The 18,446-nt window shown below is 47.7% G+C and overlaps 1 protein-coding gene across 2 annotated transcripts; it reads right to left on the reverse strand.

Annotated features, from left to right (window-relative positions):
- Window positions 1-269: 269 nt before the first annotated feature.
- Window positions 270-12,445, reverse strand: ACTL6B (actin like 6B). 2 transcript variants are annotated; one of them, XM_019752816.3, is made up of 14 exons: window positions 12,305-12,445; window positions 11,788-11,864; window positions 11,423-11,588; window positions 11,016-11,116; window positions 5,740-5,837; window positions 4,992-5,086; window positions 4,820-4,926; window positions 3,966-4,055; window positions 3,740-3,801; window positions 3,525-3,639; window positions 3,308-3,388; window positions 3,113-3,208; window positions 2,821-2,907; window positions 270-548 (listed from the first exon to the last, which is right to left on the reverse strand). In XM_019752816.3, exons 1-14 carry the CDS (start codon window positions 12,327-12,329, stop codon window positions 468-470), a joined length of 1,281 nt encoding a protein of 426 aa, XP_019608375.1. In that variant the 5' UTR covers window positions 12,330-12,445; the 3' UTR covers window positions 270-467. The 2 variants fall into 2 exon arrangements, with proteins under 2 accessions (XP_019608375.1, XP_088652870.1); XM_088796744.1 differs by having other exon boundaries at window positions 11,423-11,631.
- Window positions 12,446-18,446: the final 6,001 nt, after the last annotated feature.

The following is an 18,446-nucleotide window of genomic DNA, read 5'->3' on the forward strand; positions in this document are numbered from 1 at the left end:
TTTCCAGCAACCCCTTTCCTCCCCAACTCGGCCCCTCACTGGGGGACTCATTGGGCGGCTCTGCTGGGTCCTCGCTGCGTGATCCTCCTTGTGCGATCCTCCCTGGATCGCAGCCCCTTTGAATCCTGAGGCATCCGTGGCTCCTGCGGCTTTGTCCCCTTCCGCAGACCTTGCCTCGCTGTCCACCATGGGATCACGAATGGATGTAGGTGTGCCCCCCTCCCCCCATCACCAACTCCCAGACCCCTGCACCCACTCTCCACTCCCTGGGAGGCCAAACTTTTTTTTCTCGTAAAACATTTTTACTCCTTTCAACCCAGAAACATCACAATCTAAGGGGATGAGAGGGATGGGAAAGAGAAAGGGACGATGGGGGCTTCGATCTGCGCCGGAAGGGGGGGGAGAACCCTCTCCTCCTTTGAGCGCCCCTCCCCCACCGCTGCGGCGGGCCTGAAGAGGGGGAGACCTCAGGGACACTTCCGCTCCACGCACTGCTTTCCGCCCTCTTCGTATTCCTGTTTGGAGATCCACATCTGCTGGAAAGTTCCCTGGGTGCGGGGGACAACATCTACGGTCAGGGAGGCCTTGGAAGAGTTGCGGGAAGCGCCTCCCCACTTTCCACCGGTGCAGGCTCAGCTCCTGGAAACCCTCCTCCTGGCCTTCCCGGCCCCTCAGGCCCACCTCCCTCCTGCAACGACCTCCCGCCCTCATACTCCCACCAACTCCTTCATATTCGGAGGGCTAATACCCCTCGTCATATAGGTCAATCATAATATTGATTCACGTATTCAACAAGTATTTACTGCGCACCTGTCTGACCTCTGCCAGCCCCAGGCCAGTCAACCGGCACCCCATCACCACTCACACACACACACTTCTCCTCCACCAGGTACCCTGTCACTCCATCAGGCCTTACAAACGTCAAGTCTCCCTCATTCCCAAGAAAATAATCTTTCCTCCACCCTCTCCATTTCTGCTCCACCTAACTTGTGATGGAGTTGTCTTCACTCTGGCACCCCATCCCCACACCCCTGTTGAAACTTGCCGCTTGAGGGTCTCCTGCACTGGACATCCCAATGTCCCTTCTCTTAGATGGTTCCTCTGTCTCTGCCTGAAAGTTAGTGTCTGTGTCCCTGGCTCTGCCTGTTTCTCTCCTTGCCTCACAGAACAAGGTTTCCTGGATTCTGCTCATGAGCTAAACGCCCCCAACCCGCCCTTTTCCCTTGCAGATCTCGGTGCTGAGTACCACACCCAAATATTCAGCTGACACCTCTTCCTGAGTATCCCTCAGGACCTCAAATTTAACATGTCCACGACTGAGTTCTCTGTCTTCCCCAGGTCTGGCCCAACCCTGCTTCAATGGTCTTTTTCACCTTCTACAGGAGCGCTGTCCAAAACAGTGACCACTGCCCACATGCGCTTATTGAGCACTTGAAAGGGGGCTGGTCTAAACTGAGATGTGTTCTATGTGTAAAATACGCACCGGATATTGAAGACTAAGTCCAGAAAAAAGAATGTAAAATATATCAATCATTTTTCTATTGATCGCACATTGAAATAATATTTTGATAGATTAGATAAAATATATTCTTTAAACTTACTTTCACCTTATCCTTTGGATTCTTTTGGCTACTAGAAAACTAGACATTGCATATGTGGCTCGCATTACGTTCCTATGGGACAGATCTGCCAGAAGCTAGCATCCTGAGCCTCATCTTGGACTCCTTCCGTCTTACCTTTTAGAGCCAGTGTCCACATTCTGTCAGTCAGACCTCTGATAAGCTCCCAATTCCACCCCAAAACCACTCCTCTGTTAAACTCCAGTCACAGTGGAGACCACTGAGCCCAAGTGAGCTTCCTAAACTCATATGGCCTCTGCTTTTGGCCTTGCCGCCAATCCCCATGGTCCAAACACCCTCTCTCCCTCTTTGCCTCATGAGTTCTTCCTCAGCCTTCCCATCTCAGCTTGAATGCTCCTTACAGGTCCTTCATGACCCCTGAGCTGGATCAGGTCCTCCCGTAATGGAACACTCCCATACTTTGTGGTGACTTTCTGTTTAATGGTCTTGGCTTCTAGAGTGTCTGTGCTCATGGAGGCAAGGACTCTTTCAGGCTTTGTGTCCACTTCCAGCACACAGGCGGTGCACAATAGCTGTATAGCTAACATGCTCCCAGCCCTGAACTAACTCGATTGTTAGTCTCCTCCCTTCCTGACCCTGGGGACTCCCTCTCCAGTGGATGTCCTCTTTGTCCTGTCATGGATGTCCTCCCTTCCCCTCTATGTGACTGACACCTCCAGATGCATTTTGCATCTCCAGCTCCCTGCTCAACATCCTTCTTCTGCCCAGCAGTAGGTCCAAACTGAACTCACCACCTACTGCCCAGAACCAACCTGCCTTCCTCCTTCTCTATTTGCCCTTTGCTGTCCTGCCCACCCCCACTTCTATCCACTCTATGATTCTAGGACAACAGAGCTTCCATGCAAGGTCTCCCCTCATCCAGCTCACTCCCCAATCCCCAGAGACAAAGTCTTCCCAAACATGTCTGTAAGTATCACCTTGCCTTGCCCCAGCCTGTCAGTGTCTCCTCTCTGCTGAGTACAGTGGGTGCCTCACCCTGGCACACAGGCCACAAACCTCATCCCAACCAACCTCTCCCACTTCCTGTCCCTCTGCTCCCTGAGAATTCATCCCTCTGGGAGCGCTGACTGCCCTTCCTCAAAACTAAATGTTTGTTGAGTTAATAAGTGAGGAGGCAGGCGAGGCAGTGGGGCTGCCCCTTTTCTATAGTCAGAGCTAGGACAGGCCCCTGTCCACTCACCAGTGAGGCCAAGATGGAGCCCCCAATCCAGGGGCTGAATTTGCGCTCCATGGTACTGTTGCTGGCGATGAGTTTCAGTCTCATGCTCTGGGGAGAAAGAAGGGCTAGGGGAAGCAGACACCTGGGTTCTGAGGAAGGAGAAGGTTTGGGGTGGGGAAGACTGGGAAGCCACAGGGGGAGGGGTCTGTTCTGTTGGCCAGAATGATACATAATTGGGAAGGAGGGAGAACTTGGTCCTAAAGGGCTAAACCAGGACTGGAGACCGGGACCCTGGCTGGAGGTGGGCTCCTACCGGCGGGGTCTTCTGGGAAAGCTCTCGATTGAGCCTGTCAGTGAAACCCTGAAGAAGTGTGTTCCCGCCCGTGACAATGACACTGCCATACAGGCCCTGAGAGCAGGGAAGAGGAGTGAGCAGACAAGGAACAGCCCTTCCCTGTCTCCCCACTTTTCCTGGGCCCCTTTGCTCAGCCACAGGCTCAGGCCTCACCGGGCGAATGTCGATGTCACACATGCCAATGCTGGTGGTCACCACATGGCCCACACCTAACATGGTGTTCCCCGACAGGCCCTGCAGAGAAAGGCAACGTGGGCTTTGGGCCCTCTGGCCCTCTCCTCAGACTCCTGTGACCCTTCCAGCCTCCCCCACACCTCAGCATCGGGAGACCCCAGCCAGCCCCACCCCAGTGCCGTCCAGCCAACCTGACCTTGACATTGGAGGGATCGAACAGGCCCTCAGGGATGCGGAGCCTCTCAGCACCATAGTCTGTGTTGTAGCCATTGGGCATTTCATAATGCACTGTGGGCATTTGCGCAGCCACCCTGCCCAGGAAGTAGCAACACTCTTGTTGAGAATGCTCACAAAGGACAAGAGGTCCCTCCTGAGCCTCTTTCCTACCCCCCAAGTGCGGGCCCCACTCACTGCTCATCGTAGGGAGAGTCTGACACCTGCAGCACGGACGCCTGGAAGTCCTGGATCACCTCCTGAGAACCCAGGGACGTGGTGAGGGCCGGTCCCCCCAGTGCCCCCCCAGCCCCATCCCAGCTCCAGGGCCTTTGTCCCTTCCCCTCTACTCATGGCGGGGGGGGGGGGGGGCTGGGAGTTGGGGAGGGCAGGGTGTTTCAGGGGGCCCTCTCCAGTGACTCACATTGCACATGTAGTTATGCCAGGACTTGGAAACCTGGGGTAGCTTCTCCTTCTTCTTCCAGTTTGGGGGGGCACCCTCCCGTACAGGCTCCTGTGGGGGCACAACCTATCAGCACCCTTCCCCATCCCACACTTGCCCAGCCCACTCTGACCACACCTGCTTTCGTAGCACTTGCTGGCTCTGCAGCTAATGGGCACCGGGATCTCTGCTCTGTTGCCCATAAAAGCTGTTTCTCCCCTTCCCTGTTAGAGAAGAGACAATGGGGAGAACCTGTCTCCATGTATGCCATGCATGAATCGACTACAGCTGATCTGAAAGGCCAGACTCAGAGAAAGCTGAGGGCATGGGGAATACAGTGGAACCAGAACCTAAGGAGACAGCCTTTACTGAGCTTTGTTCATGTTCCGTGTGTGTGTGTGTGTGTGTGTGTGTGTGTGTGTGTGTGTGGCGGGGGGGGACGGGGACGGTGTCCAGGGCGGATCCTTACATGCAGTATCTCATATAACACTCACAGCAGCCCTATGTGCTGTAATTCCACTTTACATGGGAGGAAACTGAGACGTGGGGAGTTTCAGTCTCATGCTCTAGGTCACACAGCTCTTACACGGTAGAAGCAGATCTTGAACCTGGGTCTATTAGACCCCACAACTCACCACACTGGCCCTACACATCCTGCTACCACCTGGCTGTGTGACTTGGGTCACATCCCTCAGCCTGTCTGGATCTCTGATGCCTTGATTGTAAACTGAGGAACTGGATCCAGGGTCCTCTGGGGGCCTTGCTGCTCCCAGCTCTGATATCTAATGGGTCAGTGGGTTATAGGGTGAGTGCCCAGGACACCCCAGAGGCCCCACCTTGGCTGCGATCATGTAAGGCGGAATGATGTCGATGGCCATTTCCTGGAAGAGCTCTCGGCATTGCATAGAGATGAAGTCCCCTGCCAGGGGTGATTTGACGATGCCTGGAAGGGGAGGGGTGTCAAGGTCTGGTCCCCCAAGGCACCCCCAACCCCTGCCGAGGCCCCACCTTGCTGCAGGACATAGCCATCATGCACTGGAATGGCTGTTGTATGGGTGGCCCCACTGTCCAGCACGAGGCCCGTGGAGCGTCCGTTTGCAAAGCTGGCATGGGATGGGTAGGTCAAAGAGACAGCAGCACCAAAGGAGGGGGCTGGCACCAGGCCTGACCTGGTCACTCTCTGCTCTCCTAGGGTCCAGGCCATTCCCAGTCTGCAAATCAATCCTGGTTTGTGACCCATCTGCTGGAGGAAGGCTCCTGAGACCCCTGTCACTGCTTCGCTGTCTGAATTACATCTTTCTCTATTCCTTCCTTCTGAGCTCCCAGCCTGTCTTTAGTCTTGGTCTATGTCTTATGAGCTCCCTGAATTTAGGGGCCATATTGCCACAGTGCCCAGCACAGGGTTCAATGCAAGGCAGATACTTTAAAACAGAAATGCTGATTGGCTGTTTGGGAAGGAAACTCCTCAGTGTCATGGAACCCTCCCTCCTCTCTCCAGCCCCAGCCCCAGCCCCTGCTGTCTACTTGGCCCAAATCTCTCTCTCTCTTCCAAGGAAATGGAAGGGGCTGCTGATCTGGCCACCCCAGGGTCCAAGGTACTTAGCCCACAGGGGATATCTGCACTAATAAGGGTTAGGGGGGTGTCTACCCATCCAGGACCTTATCTCCATAGAATCAGGCCTAGCCCTCAGCTCAGCACACCACGCACCCCACCCTGGCCCTCCACCCAGGTGGAGCAGCTCAACCCAGAGGATACGCGGTGAGCACAGCTGTCTTGCATAAGAAGAAGGCAGGAATGTTGTACTGCTCGAACATCAGCTCCGTCAGCTTCTCCCGCTTGGCCCGTGTGTTCCACTGGGGAGAAAGTGCAAGAGGGGAGGATTCAGGAATGGAGAAGCCCAGACCCATGCACGCACGCACACACACACACACACACACGCACACACACACGCACACACACACACACATACACACAAACAAAAATGAACTTTGGGAACAGAGGTCAGCCTCCTTGACCCTCATAAATCTTTAGAATGTGAGAACTATAAAGAATTTTAAAGATCACAATCCAAACCCAGCTGGAGAAGATAAAACTCAGACAGGGATAGTGACTTGCCCAACATCACACAGAAAGCTCTTGGTAGAGCTGACTCTAGAGTCATAGTCTCTTAACTCTTGGCCCAGTGTTCTTTATTGTACAATATACACACTTCAGTCTCCTCTAAGCCCCAGAACATTTCTCTTCTTTCTCATTCTAATCATCTCAGAGGCAAGAAGCTGGAGAAGAGGATTTCTGGGTAAAAATGGTGGATTGAATACAAACATCTAATTTTATTCCCTTCCAAGTTCTCAGCAAAACTATAATAAAGGGGCAATTTAAAAAGATATAAACTCACAAAAGCCAATGAACACATAGAGAAATGCTCAACACTATTGGCCATTAGGAAAATGCAAATCAAAAGCACAATGAGATACCACTTTATACCCACTAGGATGGTGATAATGATTAAAAAACAAAACAACAACAAAAAAAAAACCCCAGAAAATAACGAGCATCGGAAAGGATGTGGAGAAATTAAAACCATTGTCCATTGCGGGTGGGAAGGTAAATGGTTCAGCCATTGTGGAAAATAACTGGCAGTTCTTCAAAAAGTTAAACATAGCATTACCATATGACCCAGCAATTCCACTCCTAGTTATAGACCCATGAAAACAGGCGCTCAAACAAATCTTGTACATAAATGTTCATAGGAGCACTATCCACAATAGCCAAAAATGGAAACAACACAAATGTCCATTGATGGAGGAATGGACAAACAAATTGTTGTATATCCACATAATGGAATATTTATTACTCAGACAGAGTAAATAATAATGTAGTGATATATACTACAACATGAAATATTGCTCTGCCATAATAAAGAATAAAGTATTGATATGTACTACAGCATGGATGAACCTCAAAAACATGCTAAGTGAAAGAATACAGACACAAAAAGTCACATAATGTATGATTCCATTCATACAAAATATCCAGAATAGATATATCCATACATGCAGAAAGCAGATTGATGGTTGCCAAGAGCTGGGGGCAGGAGGAGTGGAGAGAAACTGCTTTATGAAAATGGGTTTTCTTTGGGGGTGAAAATGTTTTGGAACTAGATAGTGGTGATGGTTGCACAACATTGTGAATGTATTAAATGCCACTGAATTGTTAACATTAAAATGGTTAATGTTGTGTTATGTGAATTTTACCTCAGAGAGGGAAAGAGAGAGGGAGAATGGGAAGGAGAGACAGAGAGAGAGAGAGAGAGAGAGAGAGAGAGAGAGAGAGAGAGAGAGAGAGAGAGAGAGATCCTTCAAGGACCGGGAATAAATAATAAGAAAGGAGAAAACGGCAACATATTTTTGCAGGTTAGAAATCAGATATGTGAGTGGTAACTGACTTAACAGATTCAAGAATGCTGACTCCTAAGCCAGTAGTGGGAAAAAAACACACAGGAATAACCTGTGTTAAATCACAGAATACCCACAGGGCTCAGGAATTGGTAGTTTCAGGTATCTCTGGAAGTGCAAATGAAGGGAAAGTTAAAATAAGATTATTTAAAAATATTTAAGTAACAGATCCCTAAAATCTCTCCCCAATTCCATGTCACTGGGCTATTACCCACCCCAACTTCAGCAGAAAACGAAAAAGTTTACTCAGGACAGAGTAAAACTTTGGATCTCTGAACAGGTCGGACACTTGACACAGTTGGGAGTGAGAACACCATACTTAAAACAGGGCAATTAAGTGATGCCACACATATGGAATCCTGAGAACATCAGGCTTATTCCCTCACTTGGCTCTCAGAACAGGGGTGGCTAGGCCTGTGTTTAGGGTGGAAGTCTTTCCTGTGGGTTACATCAAAGATCTAAAGATTCCAATTACCAGAGGCTGCCTAACAAACATCGCAGTCAGATCATCCTATAGCAAAGATCATAGTCAATAGTCATAGTCCTCCACCCCACACAGCTTCCAATCAGCTTTTTAGCCCCCCCCCTTAAACATAAGTAGACAGCAAGGTGTTGCAGACACCTAAGAAAAGCCTCTAAAATGAGAGAGACCCTCCAAAAAGGGCAGAAAAAAGCAACTTGGAAGAACAGAGATTATACAGAGAGATGAAAACTTCCAAAAACAAAAACACAACTTATAATATCCTTATGAGATAACAGATGATATTGCACCCATGAAACAAGAATAGGATACTCTAAAAAGTAACATTCAGGCCCACCCGGTGGCTCAGATGGTTAGAGCTCCATGCTCCTAACTCTGAAGGCTGCAGGTTCGATTCCCACATGGGCCAGTGGGCTCTCAACCACAGGTTGCCAGTTCAATTCCTCGAGTCCCGCAAGAGATGGTGGGCTCTGCCCCCTACAACTAAGATTGAACACAGCACCTTGAGCTGAGCTGCTGCTGAGCTCCTGAATGGCTCAGTTGGTTGGAACGCGGGCTCTCAACCACAAGGTTGCCAATTCAACTCCTCGAGTCCCGCAAGGGATGGTGGGCTGCGCCCCCCTGCAACTAGCAACGGGAACTGGACTTGGAGCTGAGCTGCTCCCTCCACAACTAAGACTGAAAGGACAACCACTTGACTTGGAAAAAAGTCCTGTTCCCCAATAAAGTCCTGTTCCCATGCCCCAATAAAAATTTTAAAAATAAAAAAAAAGGTAACATTCATGTAACAAAAAAAGAGCTCCTGGAAATTAAAAACACAGATCAGAAATGAAAACCTCAATAGAAGGGTTAACATTTGCAACCATATGGACAGACCCAGAGAACATTATGCTAAGTGAAATAAGTCAGACGGAGAAAGACAAATACCGTATGATCTCACTTATGTGTGGAATCTAAAGAATAGAATAAATGAGCAAACTAATCAGAAATTAATCAGTCTCAGAGATATAGAGAAAAACTGAGGATTGCTATGTGGGAGGGGGGTGGGGATGAGAGAGAAGGTGAGGGGATTAGAAAGCACAAATTGGTAACCACAAGATTGCCATGGGAATACAACAGTTTGGGGAATATAATCAATAATGTTGTGAAGATTTTGTAGGATACCCAATGGACATTTGTCTTATTAGGGAGAAAACTTCATGGACGGTGTAGATGCCTGAGCACTGCAGTGTACACCTGAAGCAGAAGCTGAATAATACTAAATGTCAACTACAAATATATATATACACATAGTCATATATATATATATACACACACATACATATACATACACACATATACATATATATATACACACACACATAGTCATAGGATGTGGAGTACAGCTTAGGGAATAGAGTCAATGGAATTGTAACAGTCATATACGATGTCAGAGGGTAAGTAGTTTGGGGGAAGGGGATTATCACTTCGTGAAGGGTTGTAAATGTTTAACTATTATATTGTTTTATACATCTGAAACTAATAAAAAATAGAAGGGTTAAAAAATAAAGCTGAGGGAATATCTTAGAAATTTGAGGAAAAGAAAACTAGATGGAAACATAAGAGAAAAGATATGAAAATTCGAAAATCAGTTCAGGAGGTGTGAAATCCAAATAATAACATTTCCCAAAAGATAGAACAGAAAATTGAGATAAAATATTATTTAAATTACTGAATTGAATAATTACTAAACTAGTTTTTCACTGATTGAAAGACATAGGTTTCTAGATTGAAGGGACATACTGAGTGTCTAGAGCAATGGGTGAAAATAAACCAATATAATGTGAAATTATAGAACACTAAAGACAAAGTGAACAATCTATAAACTTTCAGAAAGAAAAATTACATCAAAGGATCAGGAATTTGGATATTTTCAGCCTTTCTGATGGTAACAATAGATTCTGGAAGACAATAAAGAAGTGCCTTCAATATTCTGAAGAAAACTGATTTCCAATTTGAAGTGTTATACCTAGCTAAGCTATCAATGCAAGGTCAGACACGCAATGTCTCAAAAAGTTTACTTCCCATGACTTTGCTAAGGCAGTTACTGGAGAATGTGCTCCCTGAAACTAAGGGAGTAGATCAAGAAAAGGAGTCATCAGATACAGGAAACAGGACTTCTAACACAGGAGAGAGACAAAGGAATTCCCTAAGATGATGATGAAGGGAGATGTCAGAATGATAGCTATGTCCTCTGAGTAGAAAGCAACCAGTCCAAAGTGGAGCAAAGCAGTGGGTTCTTGGAGGGATTTCTTCAAGAAGATGAAATTGATAGAATACCTAAAGGAACTAATGTTTTGAGAAAAATATAAATAACTAATGAATAATTTAGGGTCACATTATTAAGTAGATAGAAAACTATGCAAAATAAAAACCAAGATAATTTTCAGTTCTAGGAAAAACAAAAGGTTATTCAGGAAAGGAAAAGTAACCACAGTTTACTGCCTGGCTCAGCCCTGATTAGCATACATAATAATAGCAGCAGTGTAAATACTGAATATGGATCTTTTAAAAACCTAAAATGCAACTGTACTTAAAGGTAGGAGTGAAAAATCATGTGTGGTATGGGTTGGGGGAGGAAAGAGAGCTAAATGCCTATTTTCTATAATCAGAAATCTATAGATAATGCCTAAAACTTAAAAAATCCATAAGCAGCAATTTAAGTGCAATATTCATGGATATGAAAGAAAAATGACAAAATAAGTTAGCTAAAAGAGAGAAAAGCAGTTGCCTGTGGAAAGACAAAATTGAAGGAAGAGCATAAATGGCATTTTTTCTTAACATACTTTATGTACATATATAATATTGACAAAAATTTAAGTTAAAAGTTCAAAAAAGGACTTTTGGGGGGAAAAGGTAGTGGATAAGGCTGATTGGGGAAAGGGTGAGTGGATCGAATAGAAGGAGAGAGATGGAGATTAAATCAGGGAGGAAGGAAAGTGGATATAGTTGGAAAGGAAGTCTGAAAATTGAGGTGGAGTGATTGATGGCAGGGCTTGAGGAGAGAGATGAATGGTGGGCCCTAGGGCTGGACTAGGGCTTGATGAGGCACTTACCGGGGCCTCAGACATGAGCACTGGGTGCAGGTTTGGCTCAGACTTGACGTGTTTGCTGTAGGTGTGATCCAGAATGGCACGGAAGCATTCCCAGTCCTCGACTGGGGTCAGGAGACCAGCGGGAAGAGATGAGGGTGGGCAGGCAGGGGTCCAGACACAGGAAGAAAAGGAAGGGGAAAGACCAAGTGCAGGGAAGGGGAAATGAGACCAGCTGTAGCAGAAATCCCCCCTTCTCAGGTATCTGGCAGGGCCCCTGGGTTGGGAACCAGGCAGCTGTGGGAAGCAGTGAGGGGATCCCTGGGACTTGGCAGTTGCAAAGAAAACTCCATGGGTGTGGGGTGCTGTGTCCCGGGTTATGGGGTGGGCTCCAGATATGTGTCAAAAGGCGGTGGGTGGGGGCCCCTTACTCATGCCATTCTTGAGGGGTGACATGACCTCTGCTCCATCCCGAGGCACATGCAGGGCGTTGGTGTCGATGTGGAAGATCTTTCCTTTCTTCTCTTTCTCCCCCTCCAACTCCAGCCCGCCCCCCTCCTCCGCGGCCAGCAGCCCCACCGTGGTGGGGAAGTCAGCCTGGAGGGGTGAATGGGCAGGGAGAGGTAGCACCCTCTTGACCCTGTACAGGCACATGGCAGGGCCCTCAGCCCGCCCCTCGGTTTACCCCCACATTCCCCGCTCAGCAGAGCTCTCTGGGCTGTGAGAGCCCTGGGTCACCGGGAAGCCTGGAGGGGAGTTCGGAGCCCCTAGGAGCCCGTAGGGCTGGAAGGCTCACCTTGGGGCAGTCCTCTCCAGCGTACCCAGCGCGAACTGAGAAGGAGCCAATATCAAAGACCAGCGCACCCACCTCATCTGTGCGGGGAGACAGGATTGTGAGGGGGGTCTCTCCCAAACTCTCTGCCCCTGTATAGCTCCGAGGGGAGGTCAGGGCAGAGCCACAGTCTTGCCACTTTTAACACCCGCCTGGGCAGATGGGAGCTAGGCCTGGAGTCCAGGATCCTGAGAGTGGGGGTCATGCCTCTAGAGTCCCTTCTTGCCCAATGGCCTTGTTTAAGCCACTCTCTTTTCTGGGAAGGAAAGGGCCGGGGGATCGAGCGGTGGGGGGTTGAATTGTGGAGAGGTTGGGCCGGGTAAGAGGGAGGACCAAAAGTAGGAGTGGCGCAGGACCCAAACCCGGGCGCAGAGGTGACAGGCCCCGGGGTGGCCAGAGCTTGGGTCGCGCGGGTTCGGGGCGCAGGGCTGCAGGTGAGGCCTCTTCAGGCTGGGAAGCCCGAAGCCGGAGGCTCGCTCACCTCCACCGTAGACGCCCCCGCTCATAGTGCCCTCTTAGCGCTGCCCTCGGCCCGTGGGCGGCGGCGGGATCAGCACCGAGGCGGCCGGACAGCTCCCGGGATCTCGGTAGGGGCGGGGCGCGGGGCGGCCAATCGGGAGGCCGGATCCCCCGCCCCCAATAGCACCGCGGATTGGCTGTGAGGCGAGACAATAACCCCGCCGGGGGCCGCTGCTTTAAAGGGCCAGACACGTCCACCGAAGGCGGCGGAGAGGGGACTAGCGGGACGAGAGCTAGGACGTTGAGACTGACCCTAAGGGATAGACAAGAAGAGAGCAGGAGTACTCAAGAGATGGAGACTTTGTCCATCCAGAGACCAGTACTCTGAAGGATGTCTGATGGGGCCCCAGCTCCCTTACTTTTTAAAGTGGAGTCCAGGAGAAGGCGCCATAGTCCGGGAGAGTCGTCCATCCTCAGTCAGGCTCCTGAGCAAGGTTCTGCCATATCCAGGCCTGAATGCAATCACTGGGAGAAGGAAGGAAGGGAAGGAGAAGGAGAGATACGGGAGTGGGTGTGTCTCCATCTTCTCCGTTTCTTTCTACCCTTGTCTTTCTCATGGTCCCTCTTTTCCTCGCCCATCCCCTGGTGCCTAGGCCTTATACATACACACGTGTTCACACGTGTATACACATTCACACAGGGCGCAGCTTTAGCTTCCTTGCCCTACCCCTCTGTCTTCATATGTTCTCCTCAGAAGGCGTTTATCAGGGAAGCCACCGGAAGGCTCCTAGGTTCATCTGCACTCCTGGCATGAGGCCACTTCCAGAGCAGTTCTGATAGCGAAGGTGAGGGAGCACCTCTGACAGCCTCGCTTAGATGTGAGACTTTCATGTGAGCATGTGTGTAGGTGTGTGCCTGTATGCATGTGTTTGTGTGTGTCAGTATATGTGTACATATCTATATGTATGTGTGTGCAAATGTGCATGTGAATACATGTGCGTGTTGGGGGCACTCCCACCTACTTGTTTGGGGGTGGGAGGAGCATTAAGAGCAGAGCTAGCAGAGGAAGAGGGTACTGTGCGAGGCAGCACTCCCCTGAAGGTTCTCTGCTCACCAGATGACCACTGTGGAAGAGACTCTACCCATCCCAAGACAAAGGACGGATGGTTTGAGCTAGCTTATCGGTTACCCACTGGTAATGTGGGTATTTCACATGCCCAGGGTTGGTTCTGAGGCCAGGCGTCGCTCCCCAGACTGGAGGGGTCCAGGCTTCATTGGAATGAATGAGCTATAGGGGACAGAGCTGACTCAGGAGCTGGGGAATTGAAATATTCCTGAGTGACCTTAGGTCAGTCATTGACCTCTATAAACTGAGGCCTGGATGAATTCAATGAGCCCCTTAACCTCTCAGTGCCTGCATTGTTTTATTTTTCAAAATGCTAAGGTGAGAATTAAAGGGTCACTAGAGGGGTAAGTGATTCTATCCACGGCCTGCACCTCTCCGTTTTTTGACATTTAATGTGTTGCTTCACTTCTTCTGTAAGTTCACCCTGTCAATTCCCACTAATCCCCCAACCCTCCAGTCTGAATCTCACATTCAAAAACTACCCCAGGCAGGAGAAACCTTACTGATATAGATCCAACTCCTAAATTTTACAGGGATTTTCCCAGATAGAGGCGGGGCCCTGTCTTGGGTCACACAGGCCGTTGGGACAGAGCCAAGACTAGAACTCACATCTCTTATCAGCCAGTTGACAGATGACCTTGTTTCATAACACCTCTGTGTCCCTCTCCAAGCTTCACTGTTCCCATCTGTAGGGGCTGGTGGTGAGGACTCAATTTGGTGTCAGAATCAAGTGTTGGGCTAATTGTTTGGCACCCAAGACTATTCACTAAACACTGGGTCCTAAGAATGTCCCTAGGGAGTTTTTGAGTCTTTAATATTATTATTCATAAGTTAGGAATCTGTAGTCTGTCTGGTAATGATAAGTGAATTTTCCTGTCATGGTTGGTGGAAAAGCTGGTCGGCTAGCTACAGAACTAGACTTGATTTACCTCCCAGTCAACTGTGGCCAGATACATTTGTCATGGTATCTGACATGCCATTCTATCATGAAAGTAGTTAAGGAAGAGGTTATTAATTTATTTCATTTATTTCATTCATAAATTAATGTCATTCATGGATCCAACAAACATCTTTTATGTCTACAGTGTGAGAGGCATTGTGCAAAGTATGGGAATACTGAAGTGCATAAGATATATCCCTGCTCTCAGGGAGTTTGGGTGTAGTGGGGAGCTCAGACATGCATGAAAGTGGGGTGAAATTGCGGCCCAGAGAAGGGAGGGGCCACCTGTCTCTGAGAGTCCATGGTGGCTTCTAAAAGTGAAGCTTGAGCTGAATTGTGAAGAATGAATAGGGGTTTACTGATGAACAAAGTGAGAAAGGTCTTCCACACAGAAAAAAACATGTGCAAAGGTCTAGAGACATGAACATTTCTGGCATACGTGAAAATTGTTAGGACCTCAGTCTAGAAGGAGTTGGTGGCAGAGACCACTGTTGGGGAGATGAAACTGGAAAAGTAGTCAAAAACTCATTCATGCCTGAACTCTATTTTTATTTAGCCAACACAAAACATCTACTATATGCCAGGCACTGTTATAAATGCTTTACAAATATTAAGTACTTTGGTCCTCATGATGACCCAATTATTATCCCCATTTTGCAGGGGAAACAGAGGCATGGAGAGGTTAAATGATTTGCCCAAGATCGCTCAGCTGGTAAGTGATATTTGAACTGTGAAAACTATTGATCCTGGGGGAAATGTTGCCATGCTGACAGTCATTTCATAGATGTTCTCTAGGTGCCTGATAGACACTGGGAATAAAATGGCTCATATAACTTGATGCGACTCTTGTCCAGTTTAATGTCTATCCTGGAAGATAAATGATTAAACAATTCAATAAAGTCATCAGGAAGTTCTCACATTCCAGGCCTGCATTCAGGTTGGCCAAACCTGAGCGGTTGGTAATGACGTCAAAAGTGGTAGGGCCAGGACCCTCAGAACCCACACTTTGGAAACGACTTGGCATCTTGTGAGAGTCTGCTCATTGTTTGGAGAGTTCGCCCCCAGCCCTCTGCCAGATAAACCAAGTGCTTTGGCTTCACAGGGAACCCCTAGCCTAGTACAGGTGGCTAGTGCCCAGAAATAAACAGTCCAGCAAGGCTGCAATAGGAATGGAGCCAGCATTGCAGTGGGGCACAAACACTAGTGTGGTCAGGGAGACAATACTGAAACTAAGCCTGAGAAAATGACCTGAATTTTCATGGCTGACAAGGAAGTAGAGTTAGAGTGAGGGTGGAAGGTGTTTTGAGTAGCGGAGACAAGACCCAGCCTGTGTGTCATGCAAAGAAGTTTGGCCCTTCTCATGGAATTGATGGGTAATGACTACATGGTTTTGAACAGTAAAGTTATACGATCCAATTTGCATTTTAGAAAGATATCTCCGGCAGCTATTTGGTAGGTTGATTAGAGAGGGACTACCCTAGAAGCCAGGAAATAGGCAAGAATCAAGGTGACAGGACTTGGTATCCAGTAGAAGGGATGGATTTAAACAATATACAAGAGGTAGAATTGACAAGATGTATCCACCAGTGACATAGATTGCTAGCCTTACATCAATAGCCATCTCCCTTCTTTAATTCTTAATAATGTTTTAGCTGGGTATATACTAGAGACTACATTTCCCAGCCTTCCTTTCATCTGGCCACTTCTGAGCAGAAGTTAGTGGTGTCCTTAAACAGGAAGACACTTGTGCTCCCCACCCCAACCACCTTCTCAATGGATGAGATTCAGATATAATAGTGGAAGCTGCTTGTGCCACGTTGGACACAGAGATGGAAGCTACATTTTGAGAATGGCAGAGATGCCTCCCCAGATCTGGAGGATCTATTTTGGGGTTATCACTTAAGCCATTGAATTTTTGGGACTCTTTGTTATAGCAGCTTGGACTATATTAATTAGTTGACCATCCTTTGGATATGTTCAATAAAGAAGGGAGAAGCTTTTGGGTGGATGATTGTGCTGTTAATTGGGCTAAGAGATACAGAAATGGGGTAGGGTTGGGTAGAGTGGGGTGGAGTAGAAGATTAATTTAGTTTTGAATATGTTGAGTATGAAATGTCTGAGAACAGTGGTGTGTAGTAAATGTTTTAACAACCAGTTCTTTTGGAAAGGGGAGCCCTGATCTGAAACACTTGCCAATTTCCATGATGTAAATACACCCACCATGATGATTACAAGTTACTACTGTCTACATGACTTCACTGAACAAGGAGTGGGGAAGAGAGGTACACAATGGGCTCCTGTGAGCTGGCCTGAGCTGGCACAAGCTGACTCCAGCACACCACTGTCTATGAGCATCCAGATGGAGATATTTAGTCCACAGTTGGACATATACCAAGTCTGCACATAGGGAAAGACATCTGGGCTGAAGATAGAGGTTTGAGAGTTATGAGCAATTAGGGGGTAGTTAAAGACGCAGTAATGGATGAAGTCACCAGTGAATAACACGGAGAGTGAGAAGAGGAGGCTGAAGTCAGGATCCTGGGAAAAATAATGTTTACAGAATGCCCCGTGGAGAAGAAGGTCAAGGAGAAGCCTGAGAAAGAACAGTCAGAGGAAGCAGGAAGTGTCCTATGACCTGTCAGAGCCAGGTTCTCCAAGGTGCTCCAGGACTTCTGACTTCTCAGAGAAATTTGTCATCTACTGGTCATCCCCTACCTGTCTGTATCCTTCACCTCTCCCTCCACCCACCCCCTACCACCTGTCATTCCCATTATCATCTAAACAAACTCCAGTAGCTACCATCAAAAACAAATACAATAATACCACATTCTCCTTTCACCGATGCCGCCCCTTTCTACATCCCCTCCAAGCCAAGATTCCCAAAGCCTTAGCCACTTTGTCTCCACTGCCTCATTTCTCACTCACCCTCAGCCCACTGCAAGCAGAGCATCCATTGCAAATGTTCCAGCAAAGTCACCAGTGTCCTCCACGTTACTGAGTCCTATGCGCACTTCTCAGTCTAGTCTTGCTTCATCTCTCTGCAGCACTCAATACAATTTACCATTCACGTTTTGGAACACTTTTCTTTTGGATTCCAGAACTCCACATTCTCCTGATTTCCTTCTGAGCTTTCTGGCTTCTTCTTTGGCAGCTTGTCTGCCTCTGCTTGACCTCTAAATGTTGGAGCTCCTCAGAGCTTGGTCTTAGGCCATCTTGTTCTTTCCCTGCACCTCTTTATGATTTCATCTGCTTTAAAACGCCACTCACTCTCAAGGCTCTAATCCAACCCAGACTCTGCTGCTGAGCCCCAGACCTGCTTGGACAGCCACCTACTGAACATACTTCCTTGCACCTCTCCTAGGACCTCAAACCTAACGCGTCCCAACTTAAAACTGATGGTGTCCCTCCCAAATGGTCTGCTCTCAGTAAGTGGCACTTCCAGGACACCAGTACTAATTGTTATTTCAATAATCATCTACCGTCTGTTTCCTCTGTAAACTGTAAGCTCCCAGCAGGCAGAGCACGGTGCATGTGTTCACGTTTGTATCCTCAGCACCCAGGGCAATGCCTGATAGAACACGGATCTGATAAATATTTGCTGGATGAGTTAAAACAGGGAAGCCTATAAGCACAGAAACCAAAGTGAAAGGAAGCAGTCAGATGCCCTATAGAGATTAACAACATTGGGTTCTAGTCCTAGGCTGATAGTTTTCTAAGTGACTTTAGGGAAGTCACTCTGCCCATCTGTAGATTGAGAGGAAATCGAAGTAAATTATCTATAAGGTCCCTTCCAAGTTCTAACATCTAATTGACATCTATTATCTACTGTTAATATATCACTGAATTGGTAAGTGCACATAAATGGAATTTGGACATAACTAAGAATGTGACTTTTTCTTCTTTTCTTTTCTTTTTTTACTTCCAGCATCTTTTTTATTTTATTTCTCTAATACAGTTGACATACAATATTTTTTCTTACTTTCTTTTAAAAATAGTGCTTAGAAAACTATTTGTAATGCTTTAACAGAGGCTAAATGAAAAGTGTCTGTTTTGATACTTTACTTTTAAATTGCATGAGGACTCAGTGAAGGTTATTCT

This window comes from Rhinolophus sinicus, chromosome 3 (assembly GCF_057876585.1).
Source record: "Rhinolophus sinicus isolate RSI-liver-muscle chromosome 3, RSI-T2T, whole genome shotgun sequence".
NCBI classification, from domain to species: domain Eukaryota; kingdom Metazoa; phylum Chordata; class Mammalia; order Chiroptera; family Rhinolophidae; genus Rhinolophus; species Rhinolophus sinicus.

What these genes read in the sequence shown, in the direction of transcription:
- ACTL6B (XM_088796744.1), bottom strand. Translation starts at nt 11,864, where the DNA reads ATGAGGTGGGTGCGCTGGTCTTTGATATTGGCTCCTTCTCAGTTCGCG. An exon ending in TCGATCCCTCCAATGTCAAG is followed by an intron (nt 3,389 to 3,524) that starts GTCAGGTTGGCT and finishes CTTTCTCTGCAG; the next exon opens with GGCCTGTCGGGGAACACCAT. An exon ending in GTGACATCGACATTCGCCCG is followed by an intron (nt 3,209 to 3,307) that starts GTGAGGCCTGAG and finishes CCCTGCTCTCAG; the next exon opens with GGCCTGTATGGCAGTGTCAT.